Source organism: Pan paniscus, chromosome 8, assembly GCF_029289425.2.
Source record: "Pan paniscus chromosome 8, NHGRI_mPanPan1-v2.0_pri, whole genome shotgun sequence".
Taxonomy (NCBI): Eukaryota; Metazoa; Chordata; class Mammalia; order Primates; family Hominidae; genus Pan; species Pan paniscus.
Window position 1 is genome coordinate 45,497,234 of NC_073257.2, and position 23,333 is coordinate 45,520,566.

At 36.0% G+C, this 23,333-nt stretch overlaps 1 protein-coding gene across 1 annotated transcript in view; it reads left to right on the plus strand.

Moving 5' to 3' along the window:
* The window catches only part of CCDC7 (coiled-coil domain containing 7), a 424,140-nt gene extending 401,101 nt beyond the window's left edge, over positions 1-23,039 (plus strand). Inside the window, exons 43-44 of the mRNA XM_055092614.2 lie at positions 687-776; positions 22,658-23,039. Coding sequence (XP_054948589.1) covers positions 687-776; positions 22,658-22,704 — 137 coding nt within the window. The 3' untranslated portion in view covers positions 22,705-23,039. The remainder of the gene's footprint in view (positions 1-686; positions 777-22,657) is intronic.
* The last annotated feature ends 294 nt before the right edge of the window (positions 23,040-23,333 follow it).

Sequence of the window (23,333 nt, forward strand, 5' to 3'; positions counted from 1 at the left end):
TGTGGGACTATAAACTTCTTTTTAAATAAAATGATACAATGTTTTATATAGAGATGAAAACTTTATCTAAAAATTTGCATTTTAATATTCACATTTTTTACTGTCCTGCAAAAAGGCTCATTCTCTGACATTTTTATCTATGACCTTTCTAGTCTTTATTTGTTTTCATATTTTTTACTTTTATTTCAGATTCATGGGGTATATGTGCAGGTTTGTTACATGGGTATACTGCATGACATTGAGGTTTGGGATATGACTGGTCCCATCACCCAGGCAGTGAGCACAGTGCCCAATAGGCAGTTTTTCAGCCCATGACCCTCTCTCTCTCCCCACTAGGGATCTCCACTTCATTGTTCCCATATTTATGTCCATGCTTTCCCAAGGTTTAACTCCTTCTTGTAAGTAAGAACATGTGGTATTTGGTTTTCTGATCCTATGTTAATTTGCTTTAGTCTTTCTTTTTCTTGATTTGTACTCTTATAATGCACTCTTATAAATATCAAATACCAGGCAAGAAAAAAATCAGAGAGAAAATATTTGTGTCAGGTAAGCTGCTTTATCTAAATTACTGAAAAAAAGTTGTAAGGAAACTGTGTTTTAGAATACTAAGATTTATTTTAACATTTTAAAAGTTGAAATTACTTAATTTACCACATAATTTAATAACACTGTTCTCATTTTTTTAGGGCATTCGAAAGTTGTTACCTTAAGCCAAAAAACTATTGAATTTACTCTGCCTACTGTGACCAATACAATTGGAAAACCTACCTATAAAGGTAAAAGAATCACTACAATACAGACATATGAAATAAAACTTTATGCTATATTCTCATTGTCTCTATTTACCAACCTCAAACCTCTGGGCTTCCTTCTTCAAACAACCAATCTTATGAGTGAGGCATAGTTTCCCAAACCTTTCTTCAAACAAGTAAAAGTATATATGTAAACAGTGGTTTGTGGTTCTGAATAACCACAGGCTTATATGCTTATATCCTCCTCACTTTTGACCCCGGTAAATTGATAGAAATTTCTTTCATCTGTCACATTTTTAAGCTGCTGCATGATATTCTATGATGTGAATGCATCCTAATTTATTCAACGATTCCTCTACAGAATAACATTTTATCATCGTTTTTTGCCACTACAAACAATGGTGCAATAAATACCATTGTTCATATATATTTATGTCACAGTGATTGCATTTCTATAAAAAAGAACGTGTAAGTGAGGTTGGTGCATTAAAGGTATATATCATTTTAATTTTAATAGATATTAGCAAACGTTTCAAATTACTATGGCTAATAGTTCTGCTAGTAAATGCATGAAATGCCTATTTCCAAGCACCTAAGCCAGAACTAGACTTTTCATGCATTGGAAATATTAAGAATATTAAATAATATTGTTAAGATATCAGTACCACTCAGTGATCTAAGGATTCAGTGCAATCTCTATTGAAATCCCAAATACTTTTTTTTAAATTCATACAGAATCTTAAGGCAGCAGTCCTCAACCTTTTTGACAGCAGGGACCGGTTTCATGGAAGACAATTTTTCCATGGAATGGTGGTGGGGGAATGATTTTAGGATGATTCAGGCGCATTACATTTATTGTGCACTTTATTTCTATTATTATTACACTGTAATATATAATGAAATAATTATACAATTCACCATAATGTAGGATCAGTGGTAGCCCTAAGCTTGTTTTACTGAAACTAGGTGGTCCCATCTGGGGGTGATGGGAGACAGTGATAGATTATCAGGCATTAGATTCTCATAAGGAGCACACAACCTAGATCCCTCTCATGCGCAGTTCACAATAGGGTTTGTGCTCCTATGAGAATCTAATGCTGCCACTGATCTGACAGGAGGCAGAGCTCAAGTGGTAATGCCAGCAATGAGGAACAGCTGTAAACAGAGATGAAGCTTCCCTTGCTCACCCACTGCTCACCTCCTGCTGTGTGGCCCAGTTCCTAATAGGCCACAGACCAAGAGTTGGAGACCCTGTCCCTATAAGGGACCCGATAGTCAAAATAATCTTGACAAAGAACAAAATTGAAAGACTTACACTTCATAATTTCGAAGCTTACTGCAAAACTACAATAACCAAAACAGTATGGTACTGGCCTAAAGACAAACACATAGTCTGATGGAATAGGATAGAGAGCTGAGAAATAAACCCTCACATATATGGTCAAATGATTTTTTACAAGAGTACTAACACTAGTCAGTATGGAAAAAATAGTCTTTACAACATATGATGCTGAGAAAACTAGATATCCACATGCAAAATAATGACGTTGTGCCCTTTATCTTACACATACAAAAATTAACTCAAAGTAGACCGAAAACCTAAAACTAAGAGCTGTACTTTAAAACTCTTAGAAGAAAACATAGGAGAAAACCATATATTGGATTTGGCAATGACTTCTTGGATGATACCAAACACGCTGTCCAAAAAAATAGACATGTTAGAATTTATCAAAATTAAAAACTTTCAGTCATCAATGGAAAATATCAAGAGGAAAAAGGCAAACCACAGAATGGGAGAAAATATTTTTAAATCACATATCTGATAAGGTACTAATAATCCAGAATATATAGAGACCTCCTACAACTCAACCACAACAACAGAACTCAATTTTAAAATGGGCATAGGCCAGCCTCCTAGAGAAACACTAATCTGATCTGATCACCCTACCCTCTGGACTGAACACGCACAGCACCCTGCCTCCCTGGATCGGGAAAGCCCTCTACAGCCTGAGTTGCTGAGGTGCCCCACCTCCCTAGGAGTGAAGCCAACATTGCACTGCTGCACACCCCCCAGGGCCAAAGCCACAGATGTGCCCCCATCATTCTTGGACCTTGCTGTCACTGCACCTGACCTCACAGAGCCTGCGCCACTGCTGTGTCCCATTACTCCAGGGCTTAGAGTTCTTGGTGCATGAATTGCCACTGTGTCCTATTGGTTCTGTAGCCTGAATTGCAATTGTACCCTGCTCATTGGGGCCTAAACCTCTGGAAAACCTCTTCCTTCCCAGAGCCATGCCATTGCTGCACCCTAACACCCAGGATGAGTCAGCAACATGCCTGATCCTGGGCCTGAGATACTGGGAAGTGCCTCAGAGTCACAGTACTTGGCCTTGTGGGAGAGCTGCATCACCCATACCTAAAAGAATAAACCTGGACCTACACCACAGGTGTCCTGGCAGTTCAACAAGACACTGAGCCCCAGACCCCAGCTCCACAGCCACTCTGAGCACCTGTTCCCTGTAACACAGCACTGCTTGGCTGCCTCTGGCCTGTGTCAGGCTCAACACCAAGAGAGATGCCCTCAGGTAAATCTACTACTATGGGGAAACTAGAACAGAAGGATCCTTAAAGTCCTTTACACTGAGAAATGGACTCCACTACTGTGCCTACCCAGAATGAGAGCCACTGCACTTTGCCCAACTAATACCTGCAGACAATATCTGCAGGTGACAGTCTCCCCAAGGAAGCCACTATAAAAACAAAAATTAGCAAATAGAACTTAATTAAACTAAAGACCTTCAGCACTTTCCATCCAACAGCAGCAGAACATACATTTTTTTCTAGTGCACATGGAACATTCTTAAGGATAGACCATATATTAGGCCATAAAACAAGTCTTAACAAATTCAAGAAGATCAAGAATATACCTAATACTATTTCTGAAAACAATGGTATGAAATTAGAAATTAAAAACAAAAGGAATCTTGAAAATTTACAAATATGTAGAAGTTTTAAAACATGCTCCTGAACAACCAACCAGTAGGTGAAAGAAGAAATCAAAAGCAATACTTAAAAATATATTGAGACAAATGACAATAGAATCACAACGTATCAAAATCTATGGGAAGCAGCAAAAGTAATTCTAAGAGGGAAGCTTATAGCAATAAATGACCACATTATAAAAGAAGAAAGATTCCAAATAAATAGCCTAATGTTATGCCTCAAGGAGTTGGAAAAAGAAAAACAAGCCAAAGTTTGCAGAAGGAAAGAAATAATAAAGATTAGACCAGAATTAAATCGAATAGAGAATAGAAAAACTATAGAAAAAAAAATCAATAAAACCAAGAGTTGCTTTTTTTGAAAAAAAAAAAAAAAATAGACAAAATCCTTGCTAGGCAAACTAAGAAAAGAAGAGAAAAACTCAAATAAAATCAGAAATGAAAATGAAGACATTATAGTAGATACCAAAGAAATTAAAAGGATCATAAGAGACTAGTATGAAAAACTATATGCCAACAAATTGTATAAAATAAAGGAAATGAATAAATTCCTCAAAAAATATAAGCTACCAAGATTGAATCAGGAAGAAATAGAAAGCTTAGACAAACCAATACCAAATAAAAAGGTTGAAGAAGTAATTAAAAGCGTTTCAACAAAAAAGGTCAGAACATTTCGAGGTGGCTTCACAGCTTCACACCTTCACATTTGAATACTACGAAACATTCACAGAAGAATTATCAGTGCTTCTTAAACTCTTCCAAAAAAATCGCACTAGAAGGAGTATTTTCAAACACGTTTTATGAGGCCAGCATCACCTCGAGACGTAAGCCAAAGAAAGACACCACAGGAGAAGAAAACTACAGAGCAATATCTCTGATGAATATTGATGCAAAAATGCTCAATTAAACATTATCAAACTGAATTCAACAACAACAATTAAACATTATCAAACTTAATTGAAAACAACAACAAAATTGAACATCATGAGCAAGTGGGATCTATTGCTGACATGTAGGGCTGGTTGATCATGGGTAAATTAGTCAATGTGATACTTCATATTCACAGGATAATCTCAGATGATCCCCCATGATGATCTCAGTTGACAAAGAAAAAGCGTTTGACAAAGTTCAGCATTCTTTCTTTATTGAAAGTTTTAATAGTATAGGTATAGAAGGAAAGTTCCTCAACATAACAGAGGCCATTTATGAAAAATCTACAGCTGATGGAGGAATATTTTCCAAGCAAATGGAAAGCAAAAAAAAACCAGGGATTGCAATCTTAGTCTCTGATAAAACAGACTTTAAACCAACAAAGATCAAAAGAGACAAGGGTATTACATAATGGTAAAAGGATCAAAGCAACAAAAAGAGCTAACTATCCTAAATATATGTGCATCCAATACAGGAGCACCCAGATTCATAAAAAAAGTTCTTAGAGACCTACAAAGAGACTTGGACTCCCACACAATAATAGTGGGAGACTTTAACAACCCCGTGTCAATATTAGACAGATCAATGAGACAGAAAATTGACAAGGATATCCAGGACTTGAACTCAGCTCTGGACCAAGCAGACCTAATAGACATCTACAGAACTCTCCACTCCAAATCAACAAAACATACACTTTTCTCAGCACCACATTGCACTTATTCTAAAATTGACCACTTAATTGGAAGTAAAGCACTCCTTAGCAAATGCAGAATAAGGGAAAACATAACAAATAGTCTCTCAGACCACAGTGCAATCAAATTAGAACTCAGGATTAAGAAACTCACTCAAAACCACACAACTACATGGAAACTGAACAACCTGCTCCTGAATGACTACTGGGTAAATAACGAAATGAAGGCGGAGATAAAGATGTTCTTTGAAACCAATGAGAACAAAGACAGAGCATATGAGAACCTCTGCGACACATTTAAAGCAGTGTGTAGAAGGAAATTTATAGCACTAAATGCCCACAAGAGAAGGCAGAGAAGATCTAAAATCGACACACTAACATCACAATTAAAAGAACTAGAGAAGCAAGAGCGAACAAATCCAAAAGCTAGCATAAGACAAGAAATAACTAAGATCAGAGCAGAACTGAAGGAGAGACACGAAAAACCCTTCAAAAAATCAGTGAACCCAGAGTTGGTTTTCTTGAAAAGATCAACAAAATAAATAGGCCACTAGCCAGACTAATAAAAAAGAGAAGAATCAAATAGATGCAATAAAAAATGATAAAGGGGATATCACCACCGATCCCACAGAAATACAAACTACCATCAGAGAATACTATAAACGCCTCTACGCAAATTAACTAGAAAATCTAGAAGAAATGGATAAATTCCTGTACACATACACCCTCCCAAGACTAAACCAGGAAGAGGTCGAATCCCTGAATAGACCAATAACAAGTTCTGAAATTGAGGCAGCAATTAATAGCCTATTAACCAAAAAAAGTCCAGGACCAGACGGATTCACAGCCAAATTCTACCAGAGGTACGAAGAGGAGCTGGTACCATTCCTTCTGAAACTATTCCAAACAATAGAAAAAGAGAGAATCCTACCTAACTTATTTTATGAGGCCAGCATCATCCTGATACCAAAACCTGGCAGAGAAAACAGAAAAAAAGAAAATTTCAGGCCAATATCACTGATGAACATCGATGTAAAAATCCTCAATAAAATACTGGCAAACCGAATCCAGCAGCGCATCAAAAAGCTTATCCACCACGTTTAAGCCGGCTTCATCCCTGGGATGCAAGGCTGGTTCAGCATACACAAATCAATAAACATAATCCATCACACAAACAGAACCAATGACAAAAGCCACATGATTATTTCAATAGATGCCGAAAAGGCCTTTGACAAAATTTAACAGCCCTTCATGCTAAAAACTCTTAATAAACTAGGCATTGATGGAATGTATCTCAAAATAATAAGAGCTATTTATGACAAAGCTACAGCCAGTATCACACTGAATGGGCAAAAACTGGAAGCATTCCCTTTTAAAACCGGCACAAGACAAGGATGCCCTCTCTCACCACTCCTATTCAACATAGTGTTGGAAGTTCTGGCCAGGGCAATCAGGCAAGAGAAAGAAATAAAGGGTATTCACTTAGGAAAAGAGGAAGTCAAATTGTCTCTGTTTGCAGATGACATGATTGTATATTTAGAAAACCCCATCATCCAGGCCCCAAATCTCCTTAAGCTGATAAGCAACTTCAGCAAAGTCTCAGGATAAAAAAGCAATGTGCAAAAATCACAAGCATTCCTATACACCAATAACAGACAAACAGAGAGCCAAATCATGAGTGAACTCCCATTCACAATTGCTACAAAGAGAATCAAATACCTAGGAATCCAACTTACAAGGGATGTGAAGGACCTCTTCAAGGAGAACTGCAAACCACTGCTCAAGGAAATAAGAGAGAACATAAATAAATGGAAAAACATTCCATGGTCATGGATAGGAAGAATCAATATCGTGAAAATGGCCATACTGCCCAAAGTAATTTATAGGTTCAATGCTGTCCCAATCAAGCTACCATTGACTTTCTTCACAGAATTGTAAAAAAACTACTTTAAATTTCATATGGAACCAAAAAAGAGCCTGCATAGCCAAGACAATCATAAGCAAAAAAAAAAAAAAAAGAAAAGAAAAAAGAAAGCTGAAGGCATCATGCTACCTGACTTCAAACTATACTACAAGGCCACAGTAACCAAAACAGCATGGTACTGGTACCAAAACAGATATATAGACCAATGGAACAGAACAAAGGCCTCAGAAATAATGCCACACGTGTAAAACCATCTGATTTTTGATGAACCTGACAAAAACAAGCAATGGGGAAAGGATTCCCTATTTAATAAATGGTGTTGGGAAAACTGGCTAGTCATATGCAGAAAACTGAAACTGGACCCCTTCCTTACACTTTATATAAAAATTAACTCAAGATGGATTAAAGACTTAAACGTAAGACCTAAAACCATAAAAACCCTAGAAGAAAACCTAGGCAATACCATTCAGGACATAGGCATGGGTAGACTTCATGACTAAAACACCAAAAGCAATTGCAATAAAAGCCAAAATTGACAAATGAGATCTAATTAAACTAGAGCTTCTGCACAGCAAAAGAAACTATCATCATAGTGAACAGGCAACCTACAGAATGGGAGAAAATTTTTGCAATCTATCCATCTGACAAAGGGCTAATATCCAGAATCTACAAAGAACTTAAACAAATTTACAAGAAAAAAACAATCCCATCAAAAAGTAGGCAAGGGATATGAACAGACACTTCTCAAAATAAGATGTTTATGCAGCCAACAAACATATGAAAAAAAGCTCATCATCACTGGTCATTAGAGAAATGCAAATCAAAACCACAATGAGATACCATCTCATGCCAGTTAGAATGGCGATCATTAAAAAGTCAGGAAACAACAGATGCTGGAGGGGATGTGGAGAAACAGGAACACTTTTACACTGCTGGTGGGACTGTAAATTAGTTCAAACATTGTGGAAGACACTGTGGTGATTCCTCAAGAATCTAGAACTATAAATACCATTTGACCCAGCAATCCCACTACTGGATATATACCCCAAGGATTATAAATCATTCTGCTATAAAGACACATGCACATGTATGTTTATTGCAGCACTATTTACAATAGCAAAGACTTGGAACCAACCCAAATGCCCATCAGTGATAGACTGGATGAAGAAAATGTGGCACATATACACCATGGCATACGATGCAGCCATAAAAAAGAATGAGTTCACGTCCTTTGCAGGGACATGGATGATGCTGGAAACCATCATTCACAGCAAACTAACACAAGAACAGAAAACCAAACACTGCATGTTCTTACTCATAAGTGGGAGTTGAACAGTGAGAATACATGGACACAGGGAGGGGAACATCACACACTGGGGCTTGTCGGGGGTTGGGGGGCTAGGGGAGGGATAGCATTAGGACAAATACCTAATGTAGATGATGGGTTGATGGGTGCAGCAAACCACATGTATACCTATGTAACAAACCTGCACGTTCTGCACATGTACCCCAGAACTTAAGGTATAATAATAAAAAAAAACCCACAGCTAACATCATAATCAACAGAGAACACCTTAAAACTTTTCCACCAAGATCAGCTACAAGGCAGGGATGTCCACTCTCACCAGTTCTATTTGTTCAACACAGTACTAGAAGTACTATCAAGGACAATCAAACAAATTTGGATTGCAACCAAATCAGAAAGAAAAATACTCTGAAGACAACATGATCTTATATATGGGAAACCCTAAAGACTACATTACATAAGTGCTAACTTTGCAGGATACAAAATCAACATACAAAAATCAGATACATTTCTATAAACAAATAATGACCTAACTGAAAAAGAAACTTTAAAAGAAATAATTTCATTTATGATAGCATAAAAAAGCTAAGCATTAATTTAACCAAGGAGGTGAAAGATTTGCACACTGACAACTAGAAAACATTGATGGAAGAAATTGAAGAAGTCACAAATAAATGGCAAAATATTCAGTGTTCATGGATGGGAATAATTAACATTGTTATGTTCATAGTACTCAAAGCAATAATACAGACTTAACAAAATACCAATCAAAATTCCAATGGTATTATTCACATAAATAGAAAACAATCCTAAAATTTGTATGAAACCACGAAAAAAACCATGAATAGACAAAGCAGTTACAGATAAAAGGTAAAAACAATTGGAGGCATCACATGTCCTGATTTAAAATTATATTTCAAAGCTATAGTAATCAAACTCATATGGTAATGGCACAAAAACAGAAACACAGACCAATGGAACAGAGAAACCAGAAATCCAAATGTTTATGGTAGACTATTTTTTTGTTGTTGAGACAGAGACCTACTTTGTCACTTGGGCTAGAACGCAGTGGCATGATCATAGCTCACTGTCACCTTTAACTCCTGGGTTCAAACAATCCTCCTGCCCCAGCCTTTCAAATTGCTAAGACTACAGGTGCACACCACCACATTCAGCTATTTTTTTAATTTTTTGTAGAGACAGGATCTTGCTACATTGCCAAGGCTGGTCTTGAACTCCCACCACACCAGGCCCAATGATCAATTAATTTTTACAAGGACTCCAGGACTCCAGGTGTATGCAATGGGGAAAGAATAGTCTCTTCAATAAATGGTGCTAGGAAAACTGGATTTCCATATGCAAAAAATATAATTGAACTTTTATCTTACACCATACACAAAAATCAACTCAAAATGGATAGGAGACCTACATGTAAGACCTGAAACTATAAAACTCCTAGAAGAGAACATAGGAGAAAAGATCCTTGATGCTGACTTTGGCAGTGATTTTTTTGTATATTATACCAAAAGCTCAGGCTAAAAAATAAAATAAATAAATAAATAAATAAATAAATAAATAAATAAATAAGGCTGTGTCAAGAAAAAACCTCCCACACTGCAAAGAAAACAATTAACAAAATGAAAAGGCAAACTACTGACTGGTAAAAAAAAAAAAATATTTGCAAACCGTATAACTGATAAGGGGCTAATATCCTAATTTTATAAGGAATACTTACAACTCAACAGCACAAAAACAAATAACTTGATTTTAAAATGGGCAAAAAATCTAAACAGACGTTTCTCTGAAGAAGACACAAAAATGGCATCAGTAATCCTTAGGGAGATGCAAATCAAAACTACAATGAGGTACCACTTCATAGTCATTAGGATGGCCATTATTAGAAGAAAAAAGGACAGGATTGGGGAGAGGAGAGAAAGAAAGAGAATAACCACTGTTGGTAAGGATGTGGAGAAATTCAAATCCTTTTTCAAAACCGTAAAAATTATAAAATATTTAGAAAGAAATATAACAAGAAGGGACAATGCCTTTTTCAAAAAAAATTGTAATTATAATTGTCGGCTACTTATAACAAGACCTGAAAAAAGTATTGAGACACAGCAATATCATTTACTATATTAAAATATCAAATTCCAAAGTACATTTATATATATATACACACACACATATATATTACATAATGCAATTAAAATCAGAAATTTTGAGAGCTAAATACATTTATATTTAATAAATAAATTCTAAAGATTAAAGATGAAGTGTTCAAGAACTAAAATGAAAAGAAACCGAACTCCTGTTGTACAATATATACAAAACTCTGGATTAGAGAGTTAAGGCCAAAAAATACAATTTAAATTAGAAGAATAATTAGGAAAATATGTTTAACCGTAATGATAGAAAGAATCATAGGAAATCCTGAAGCTTAAAACTTAAAAGAAAAACATGTCAGACTACTCATTCTTATAGATGTCAATGGGAAAAGAGGTAAAAAATGATATCAAAAGAGAAGTAAAGAAGGGAATGCACTTGCAGTAACGGCAGAGTAGTTCACATACAGCACGACTTCCACAGCTTTGTGTGTAACCACCAAATAAACCTTGAATTCTATCTCAAATCATGCACAGAAATCAAGATGAATCACGTACCTAAATCTTAAATCCCAAAGTATAAAGCACCTTAAAGCACACATAGGAGAATAAGTTTGCGACCTTACTGATGGGAAATAAATTAGTAACCATTAAAGTAAGCTCGATAGTTAGACTTGATCAAAATTAAAAACTTCACACATAAAAAGACAGCATTAAGCAAACAAGCACGCTATGAATGGAGAAAAAGTGTTTATAATACATATAGCTTATAATAGACTTCTCTGCAGAATATGTAAAGAACTTTTATGTTAATATTAAAATGACACTCAAATAAAAATTGAGTGTATTTTTTCTAAAAGCAGATACACAAAAAGAAGGTATACAAAGGACACACAAATGATGAAAATGCATGTAAACAGTATTCACCATTAGTCATCAGTGAATAGCAAGTTAAAGCCACAGTGAGGTACTCCTATTATACACACACACACACACACACACACGAGAATGGCTAAAGTTATAAAGTGACAATACCAAATGTTGATGAGAATGTGCAGTAACTCTTATTGCTGGTAAGGGTGTAAAATGGTACAACTACTTTGAAAAATTGTTTAGCAGTTTTTTACTATAAGGAGTGTGTACTAATAGAACTTGATTAGAAAGGAGTATGAGGAAACGTTCTTAGAGTGATGGCAATGTTCTGTTACATAATCAAATTGTGGGTTACACAGCTGCAGGCATTGTCAAAACTCACCTGTTATAATAACTAAGATTCATTCCTCCATGTAAATTCAACTCCCAGAATGAGAACTACAAATAAATATTGAGCTCTAGTTATATGTTTGGTTTTCATCACTGTATGGCTTGGTGATCCTTTTTGTGCATTTTAAGTTCAAGCAAACAAGCAAACACATTAAGGGTAACAGCCACCATGTTTTCCCATTATTGGAAAAGGTAAGTTTAAATATGGAAAGAGGAATGAGTAGATTAACCCTGTAGTATATTGAATTAGAGTTGAAAATATCTGCATGAACCCACAGGTTTATACAAACGCACACATCCTTTAGCTGTTCCTGCTCAGAGAACCTAAAAGCAATGACACATCGATAGGAATGAGCACACCTAGCACCCAAATCTACATTTCTAAATATTATTCTCCATTAAAATGAATCAGGGATTCTTTAAAAAGAGAATTATTCAATGGCTGACATAAATAGAAAATGCAAAATCATACAACTTCTAGATGACAAATCTAGGTGTCCTTGGGTGTGTCAATGACTGTTTAGATATGACACCAAAGGCACAATCATGAAAGAAATAATTGATAAGCTAGACTTCATTAAAATGAAAAATGTCTGCTCTGTAAAAACATTAAAAGAGAATAAGCCACAGAGAAAATCTTTACAAAAGACATATCTGATAAAGAACAGTTATTCAATATATACAAAGTGTTCTTAAAACTTAATTATTTGAGAAAATGAACAAATCAATTTAGAAATAGTTGAGGGTACTCTGTTTTTTTAATGTGAACAATTATTAAAAAAGACAAAACAGGCTGTGAAAATGTAGATAAAAGGAGATTAAAGAGATTAGCCATCGAAGTAATTAATAGTACCAATGGATTATAAATAGTTGAACAAAATAAAATCTATGAGCTCTGCTCATATGAAATTAAAAGAAGGAAGAAAAGGAGGTGGTGGTGAGGAAAGGAGAGAAAAAGGGAGAAGGAAGCAGAGGGAGGAAAAAGGAAAAGCTATTTCTTTCAATAGAATGGCAGCTGATAAAGGTAAAAAGAATGATCATGTTAGAAAATTGCAATAGATTTTTAAAAAAATTAATGGGTGAGTTTATGGGAACTAAGTATCTGCCCCAAATTACCTATTACTTATAAAAGTAAAAAAAGTACTTTACAGTAGAGAAACATAATAGACACCATTACAATCTAATGATCAAAATTGCCATCACAATATTTTGAAAAAATATAACCCATTGAGAAGGACACAACATTACATCTGGGATACTCCTCCCGAAGATGTATAACCTGAAAGTAACCATGAGAAAACTTCAGATAAAACCAAATTGAAAAATATTCTACAGACTGGTGTTAAAAATATGTAGGTCAAGACACAAAAAGAAATATAAATTAACTATTCCAGATTAAGAGAGACTAAAAAAACCCACAAATTTAGTGCATGGTCCTAGATTCAATCTTAGTCCAAAAAAATCTATAAAGGACATTATTATGACAAATGCAACTTGAATATGGATTATGAATTAGATGATAAGTTGAGTCAATGTTAAATTTCCTATTTTTGGTAATTGTGTTGTGATGATATATTATCATTTCTTAAGAAATACTAAAGTTTTACGGGTAAAGAGACATTATGTTTCCAAGTTACCCCTCTATAGTTCAGAAAAAATAATAGTTTATGTATTAAATATTTATCATGTTTATAAATATATGTACATAATGTTTATAACACATACATCTACATATGAACATAGAGAACATTATAAAGCAAAAAGGACAGAATAAAACTGAATAAATTCTAGAATGGATTGGAATCCCTTCTAGAATTCTTTCAGTTTCTCTGTAAACTTGAATTGATAGAAAAATCAAAAGATTTTTAAAACCCTATTATACAGAAAGCTTCTATGAAACAAAAAAGGCAACTAACAGGAAAATGGGCAAAGAATATAAGTAGGCAATTCACAGAAGAAATTAAAATAGAAATAATAGTAAGTCTATTGTTACTAAATAGAAATAATTCTTATTAAAGATAAAACTTTATATTGTTTATTTTTAAAATTATTTTAAAAATTTCAGTAAAGCATATATTACATAAAGTTTGCCATTTTAACCATTTTTAAGTGTACAGTTTAGTCGCATTAAATACATTCACACTGCTATGCAACTATCACTACCGTCTACCTCCAGAACGTTTTTTATCTTGCAAAACTGAAACTCTCCCCATTAAACTTAATTCCTTATCTCCTACCCCCAGTTCCTGGCAACCATCATTCTACTTTTTGTCTCTATAAATTTAGCTACTATAAGTACCTTATGTGGGTGTAATCATACCTATTTATTTCTTTGTGGCTGGCTTATTTCACTTAGCATAATGTCTTCAAGATTCATCCATGTTGTAGTATGTGTTGGAATTTCCTTCCTTTATTTAACTGAATCATATTACATTGTATGTATATACCACATTTTGCTTAATTATTCATCCATCAGCTGACACTTGGGCTTCCTCTACCTTTTGGCTATTTTGACAAATGCTGCTATAAACACGGGTGTACAAATATTTGTTCCTGTTCTACTCTTTTGGGTATATAAATGAAAGTGGAATTACTGGATCATGTGGTAATTCTATTGTTAATTTTTTGAGAACTCACCATACTGTTTACCACAGAGGCTGTGCCATTTTCCTCTGTACCTACTCATCTGTTTCTTTAGTTTTAGGGGCAGTGGTTTGCTCTGTGACCTCAATTCTCATATGGATCTAAGTTTGGTCAGCTTTTTTCTTACTATGTGAATGGAAGAGATGACTTCCAAGCTCTTTACATGCCAGACAAGAAGTTATAGTGTAGTGTTTTCAAGATTCATCTATGTTTTAGCACCTATCAGCACATTCTTCTTTTTTTTTTTAATACTTTAAGTTCTAAGGTACATGTGCACAACGTGCAGGTCAGTTACATATGTATACATGTGCCATGTTGGTGTGCTGCACCCATTAACTCATCATTTAACATTAGGTATATCTCCTAATGCTATCCATCCCCCCTCCCCCCACCCCACAAAAGGCCCTGGCGTGTGATGTTCCCCTTCCTGTGTCCACGTGTTCTCATTGTTCAATTCCCACCTATGAGTGAGAACATGTGGTGTTTGGTTTTTTGTCCTTGCGATACTTTGCTGAGAATGATGGTTTCCAGCTTCATCCATGTCCCTACAAAGGACATGAACTCATTCTTTTTTATGGCTGCATAGTATTCCATGGTGTATATGTGCCACATTTTCTTAATCCAGTCTATCATTGTTGGACATTTGGGTTGGTTCCAAGTCTTTGCTATTGTGAATAGTGCCACAATAAACATACGCATGCATGTGTCTTTATAGCAGCATGATTTATAGTCCTTTGGGTATATACCCAGTAATGGGATTGCTGGGTCAAATGGTATTTCTAGTTCTAGATCCCTGAGGAATCACCACACTGACTTCCACAATGGTTGAACTAGTTTACACTCCCACCAGCAGTGTAAAAGTGTTCCTATTTCTCCACATCCTCTCCAGCACCTGTTGTTTCCTGACTTTTCAATGATTGCCATTCTAACTGGTGTGAGATGGTATCTCATTGTGGTTTTGATTTGCATTTCTCTGATGGCCAGTGATAATGAGCATTTTTTCATGTGTCCGTTGGCTGCATAAATGTCTTCTTTTGAGAAGTGTCTGTTCATATCCTTCACCCACTTTTTGATGGGGTTGTTTGTTTTTTTCTTGTAAATTTGTTTGAGTTCATTGTAGATTCTGGATATTAGCCCTTTGTCACATGAGTAGATTGCAAAAATTTTCTCCCATTTTGTAGGTTGCCTGTTCACTCTGATGGTAGTTTCTTTTCTGTGCAGAAGCTCTTTCATTTAATCGGATCCTATTTGTCAATTTTGGCTTTTGTTGCCATTGCTTTTGGTGTTTTAGACATGAAGTCCTTGCCCATGTCTATGTCCTGAATGGTATTGCCTAGGTTTCCTTCTAGGGTTTTTATGGGTTTAGGTCTAACATTTAGGTCTTTAATCCATCTTGAATTAATTTTTGTATAAGGTGTAAGGAAGGGATCCAGTTTCAGCTTTCTACATATGGCTAGCCAGCACCATTTATTAAATAGGGAATCGTTTCCCCATTTCCCAGCACCATTTATTAAATAGGGAATCCTTTCCCCATTTCTTGTTTTTGTCAGGTTTGTCAAAGATCAGATGGTTGTAGATATGCAGCATTATTTCTGAGGGCTCTGTTCTGTTCCATTGGTCTATATCTCTGTTTTGGTACCAGTACCATGCTCTTTGCTTACTGTAGCCTTGTAGTATAGTTGGAAGTCAGGTAGCGTGATGCCTCCAGCTTTGTTCTTTTGGCTTGGGATTGACTTGGCAATGCGGGCTCTTTTTTGGTTCCATATGAACTTTAAAGTAGTTTTTTCCAATTCTGTGAAGAAAGTCATTGGTAGCTTGAAGGGGATGGCATTGAATCTGTAAATTACCTTGGGCAGTATGGCCATTTTCACGATTCTATTGATTCTTCCTACCCATGAGCATGGAATGTTCTTCCATTTGTTTGTATCCTCTTTTATTTCACTGAGCAGTGGTTTGTAGTTCTCCTTGAAGAGGTCCTTCACATCCCTTATAAGTTGGATTCCTAGGTATTTTATTCTCTTTGAAGCAATTGTGAATGGGAGTTCACTCATGATTTGGCTCTGTTTGTCTGTTATTGGTGTATAAGAATGCTTATGATTTTTGCACATTGATTTTGTATCCTGAGACTTTACTGAAGTTGCCTATCAGCTTAAGGAGATTTTGGGCTGAGATGATGGGGTTTTCTAGATATACAATCATGTCATCTGCAAAGAGGGACAATTTGACTTCCTCTTTTCCTAATTGAATACCCTTTATTTCCTTCTCCTGCCTGATTGCCCTGGCCAGAACTTCCAACACTATGTTGAATAGGAGTGATGAGAGAGGGCATCCCTGTCTTGTGCCAGTTTTCAAAGGGAATGCTTCCAGTTTTTGCCCATTCAGTATGATATTGGCTGTGGGTTTGTCATAGATAGCTCTGATTATTTTGAGATACGTCCCATCAATACCTAATTTATTGAGAGTTTTTAGCATGACGAGTTGTTGAATTTTGTCAAAGGCTTTTTCCGCATCTATTGAGATTATCATATGGTTTTTGTCTTTTGTTCTGTTTATATGCTGGATTACATTTACTGATTTGCGTATGTGGAACCAGCCTTGTATCCCAAGGATGAAGCCCACTTGATCATGGTGGATAAGCTTTTTGATGTGCTGCTGGATTCAGTTTGCCAGTATTTTATTGAGGATTTTTGCATCGATGTTCATCAGGGATATTGGTCTAAAATTCTCTTTTTTTGTTTTGTTGTGTCTCTGCCAGGCTTTGGTATCAGGATGATGCTGGCCTCATAAAATGAGTTACGGAGGATTCTCTCTTTTTCTATTGATTGGAGTAGTTTCAGAAGGAATGGTACCAGTTCCTCCTTGTACCTCTGGTAGAATTCGGCTGTGAATCCATCTGGTCCTGGACTTTTTTTGGTTGGTAAGCTATTAATTATTGCCTCAATTTCAGAGCCTGTTATTGGTCTATTCAGAGATTCAACTTCTTCCTGGTTTAGTCTTGGGAGGATGTATGTGTTGAGGAATTTATCCATTTCTTCTAGATTTTCTAGTTTATTTGCGTAGAGGTGTTTATGGTATTCTCTGATGGTAGTTTGTATTTCTGTGGGATCAGTGGTGATATCCCCTTTATCATTTTTTATTGCGTCTATTTGATTCTTCTCTCTTTTCTTCTTTATTAGTCTTGCTCTAGCGGTCTGTCAATTTTGTTGATCATTTCAAAAAACCAGCTCCTGGATTCATTGATTTTTTGAAGGGTTTTTTGTGTCTCTATTTCCTTCAGTTCTGCTCTGATCTTAGTTGTTTCTTGCCTTCTGCTAGCTTTTGAATGTGTTTGCCCTTGCTTCTCTAGTTCTTTTAATTGTGATGTTAGGGTGTCCATTTTAGATCTTTCCTGCTTTCTCTTGTGGGCATTTAGTGCTATAAATTTCCCTCTACACACTGCTTTAAATGTGTCCCAGAGATTCTGGTATGTTGTGTCTTTGTTCTCATTGGTTTCAAAGAACATCTTTATTTCTGCCTTCATTTCGTTATGTACCCAGTAGTCATTCAGGAGCAGGTTGTTCAGTTTCCATGTCGTTGAGCGGTTTTGAGTGAGTTCCTTAATCCTGAGTTCTAGTTTGATTGCACTGTGGTCTGAGAGACAGTTTGCTATAATTTCTGTGCTTTTACATTAGCTGAGGAGTGCTTTACTTCCAACTATGTGGTCAATTTTGGAATAGGTGTGGTGTGGTGTGGTGCTGGAAAGATTGTATATTCTGTTGATTTGGGGTGGAGAGTTCTGTAGATGTCTATTAATTCCTCTTGGTGCAGAGCTGAGTTCAATTCCTGGATATCCTTGTTAACTTTCTGTCTCGTTGATCTGTCTAATGTTGACAGTGGGGTGTTAAAGTCTCCCATTGTTATTGTGTGGGAGTCTAAGTCTCTTTTTAGGTCTCTAAGGACTTGCTTCCTGTTGAATTGATCCCTTTACCATTACGTAATGGCCTTCTTTGTCTCTTTTGATCTTTGTTGGTTTATCAGAGACTAGGATTGCAACCCTTGCCTTTTTTTGTTTTCCATTTGCTTGGTAGATCTTCCTCCATCCCTTTATTTTGAGCCTATGTGTGTCTCTGCACGTGAGATGGGTTTCCTGAATACAGCACACTGATGGGTCTTGACTCTTTATCCAATTTGCCAGTCTGTGTCTTTTAATTGTAGCATTTAGCCTATTTACATTTAAGGTTAATATTGTTATGTGTGAATTTGATCCTGTCATTATGATGTTAGCTGGTTATTTTGCTCGTTAGTTGATGCAGTTTCTTCCTAGCATCGATGGTCTTTACAATTTGGCATGTTTTTGCAGTGGCTGGTACCGGTTGTTCCTTTCCATGTTTAGTGCTTCCTTCAGGAGCTCTTTTAGGGCAGGCCTGGTGGTGACAAAATCTCTCAGCATTTGCTTGTCTGTAAAGGATTTTATTTCTCCTTCACTTATGAAGCTTAGTTTGGCTGGATATGAAATTCTGAGTTGAAAATTCTTTTCTTTAAGAATGTTGAATATTGGCCCCCACTATCTTCTGGCTTGTAGAGTTTCTGCCGAGAGATCGGCTGTTAGTCTGATGGGCTTCCCTTTGTGGGTAACCGGTGTTTCTCTCTGGCTGCCCTTAACATTTTTTCCTTCATTTCAACTTTGGTGAATCTGACAATTATGTGTCTTGGAGTTGCTCTTCTCGAGGAGTATCTTTTTGGCTTTCTCTGTATTTCCTGAATTTGAATGTTGGCCTGCCTTGCTAGATTAGGGAAGTTCTCCTGGATAATATTCTGCAGAGTGTTTTCCAACTTGGTTCCATTCTCCCTGTCACTTTCAGGTACACCAGTCAGACGTAGATTTGGTCTTTTCACATAGTCCCATATTTCTTGGAGTCTTTGTTCATTTCTTTTTATTCTTTTTTCTCTAAACTTCTCTTCTCGCTTCTTTTTATTCATTTGATCTTCCATCATTGATACCCTTTCTTCCAGTTGATCGAATTGGCTACTGAGGCTTGTGCATTCGTCACATAGTTCTCATGCCGTGGTTTTCAGCTCCATCAGGTCCTTTAAGGACTTCTCTGCATTGGTTATTCTAGTTAGCCATTCATCTAATTTTTTTTCAAGGTTTTTAACTTCTTTGCCATGGGTTCGAACTTCCTCCTTTAGCTTGCAGTAGTTTGATCGTCTGAAGCCTTCTTCTCTCAACTCGTCAAAGTCATTCTCTGTCCAGCTTTGTTCCATTCATTATTCTTTTCTATTAATGGAATAGTCTGTACCACATTTTGTTTATCCGTTCACCAGCTGGTGGACATTTGGATTGTTTTCACTTTTAGACTATTTTGAATGATGCTGCTATGAACATTCATGTGACATTCTTTTTGTGGATATATATTTTCATTTATCTTGGATATATACCTATTAGTGGAATTGCTGGGTTGTGTAGGAAATTTATGTTTAATTTTTAGGAAGCTGCCACACTACTTTTTAAAGTGGCTGTACCATTTTACCATCCCACCAGCACAGTGTGAATGTTCTCATTTTTCTATGTCCTTGCCATCATTTGTTATTGTCTGTCTTTCTTATGATAGTCATTGTAGCAGGTATGAATTATTGATATTTTAAAATGAGAAATAATGCATATATATATATGGTTAAAATGCAAATGATATAGAAAAGTATACAATTAATAATTAAAATCACTTTTCCTTCACCAAATCCTGTCTCAGAAGGTAACTAGTCTCAAGCTTTTTGTATAACATAAAGAGAAAACCTGTTTAGAGTAATATGCATCCTATGCTGAAAGTCATATATATATTTTTTTATATGTACATATATAATTATATTCAATTATAAAGATATATAAATATATTAACATAAATGTGTATATAATTTAATATAAAATGTATATTTATTATTATTTATTAAAAGAAATCACACATCTTTTCTGCAACTTAACTCTTTTTTTACTTCAATAGCTTTGTGGGGGTACAAGTGGTCTTTTGTCCCCTGGCTGAATTGTATGGTGGTGAAATCTAGGATTTTAGTGTACCCATCACCTGAGTTGTGTGCATTATACCCAATAGGTAGTTTTTCATCCCTCACCCACCTGTCATCCTCTCCCCTTCTGAGCCTCCAGTGTCCATTATACCACTCTGTATGCCTTTGTGTGCACATAGCTTAGCTGCCACTTATAAGTGAGAACATGTGGTATTTGGTTTCCGATTCGAATTACTTCACTTAGAATAATGGCCTCCAGTTCCATCCAAGTTGCTGCAAAAGACATTATTTCGTTACTTTTTATGGCTGAGTAGTATTCCATGGCTGAGCAGTATTTTTATGGCTGAGTAGTATTCCATACATGTGTGTATGTATATATATATACATATACATACACACACACACATACACACATATGTATGTGCATATATAAATAAAACTTTTATATATATACACACACACCAACATATCTACACACACACACACACACACATATATATACACACATATATATACTCACCACATTTTCTTTATCCACTCATCATTGCTTTTGGGGTCTTAGTCATAAATTCTTTGCCTAGGCCAATGCCCAGAAGAATTTTATGTAGGTTTTCTTCTAGAATTTTTATGGTTTCAGGTCTTAGATTTAAGTCTTTAATTCATCTTGAGTCAATTTTTGTACATTGTGAGAGATAGGGATCCAGTTTCATTCTCCACATGTGGCTATCAAATTTTCCCAGCATCATTTAATGAATTGGATGTCGTTTTCCCAATTTATGTTTTTGTATGCTTCATCAAAGATCATTTGGCTGAAGTATTTGGCTTTATTTTTGGGTTCTCTATTCTGTTCCATTAGTCTATGTATTTACTTTTATACCAGTACCATGCTTTTGGCATCTTCGTCATGAAATCTTTGCTGTCCAGAATGGCATTGCCTAGGTTGTCTTCCAGGGTTTTTATACTTTGGGATTTTACATTTAAGTCTTTAATCCATCTTGAGTTCATTTTTGTATAAGGTTTAAGGAAGGGGTCCAGTTTCAATCTTCTGCATATGGCTAGCCAGTTATCCCAGCACCATTTATTGAACAGGGAGTCCTTTCCCTATTGCTTGTTTTTGTCAGGTTTGTCAAAGATCAGATGGTTGTAGATGTGCAGCTTTATTTCTGGGCCCTCTGTTCTGTTTCATTGGTCGGTGTGTCTGTTTTTGTACCAGTACCACGCTGTTTTGGTTACTGTAGCCTTGTATCATATCTTGAAAGTCTTTCCGTATCAGCACATCCAAATCAATCAAATTATTTTTAAGTCCTTTATATTTAGATCTATCATAGCTTATGAGCCTCTGTTAAATAGGCCCTTTGGTTGTTTCCAGTTTTTTCTATGTAACAAACAATGTTGCAACAAAGATTATTGAAATCAAGAGATATTTTATGACTCCATCTTAGTTTCCATTAGCTTAAAGATGAGTCTTCTGCCTAAAATGGACTTGCTGTTATTTCCTCCATGATACTAAGTTAATTTTGTTGTGGTTTACAAATTGGCCTCTCATTTAAAACTGACTGATTTTTCGAAGAACCATAGGCATATTAAGTATATACATTTTTTTGTATGCCAAAATACAAAATTCCAGTGAATTGGAACTTTTTGAATGTCTCCATTAAGACTTCTTAAAGTGTGGTCTCTGGGCTAGCAGCATGGGCATTGCCTGGGAACTTCTAAGAAATGCAGTTTCTTAGGCCCCAACCCCAGAACTACTGAATCAGAAGCTCTGGGTTCAGGTCCATAAATCTGTTTTAGTAAGTTGTCTGAGTGATTCTGTTGCTAGCTAAAGTTGGAGAACCATTATCTATATTTATACTGCTCTAAGTTGAGAATGTCACAGCATCATTCTATAAAAACAATAGGTAGGTAGATTTATATACTATTTTCCATTTTCATTGTTTATATTATTCATACATTCTGTTTTCCATGATATCATATACAATAAAAATTATATCAACTAGAGTAAAATTAAACCTTTTTTCAATTAACACATAACTTTTCTTTAAAGTGTTACATGCTGCTGCCCGAAAATCTGTACCACACCCATACTTTTGAGAATGAAGGAAATTCTGAGCAAGATAAGCAACATGACAAATTCAGAAATGCAGGAAAGGAAATTGCAAGTATAGAAGCCTTTTGAAAATAATACTGACTCGTGTGGATGGTGCTTATTGAAAAACAGCTGGAAATACAGTGGATCAACAGGGTAGGCCCAGATCACAGAAGGCCTGACCAGGCAGTGGTGAGTTTGAAAGTTTCAAATTACTTTATTACTTTTCTTTTCAATTTTAAAGAAGTTATGCAATTATCTTTTAAATCACAAATAATAAAAATATTCACCCTATTCAAAATATTAATTTTTTGAACAATGCATAACCAACTTAGAAAAAGGAAAAGATGTAAAAAATATATGACAGGCCGGGCGCGGTGGCTCACGCCTGTAATCCCAGCACTTTGGGAGGCCGAGGCGGGCGGATCACGAGGTCAGGAGATCGAGACCATCCTGGCTAACACGGTGAAACCCCGTCTCTACTAAAAATACAAAAAATTAGCCGGGCGTGGTAGCGGGCGCCTGTAGTCCCAGCTACTCGGGAGGCTGAGGCAGGAGAATGGCGTGAACCCGGGAGGCGGAGCTTGCAGTGAGCCGAGATCGCGCCACTGCACTCCAGCCTGGGTGACAGAGC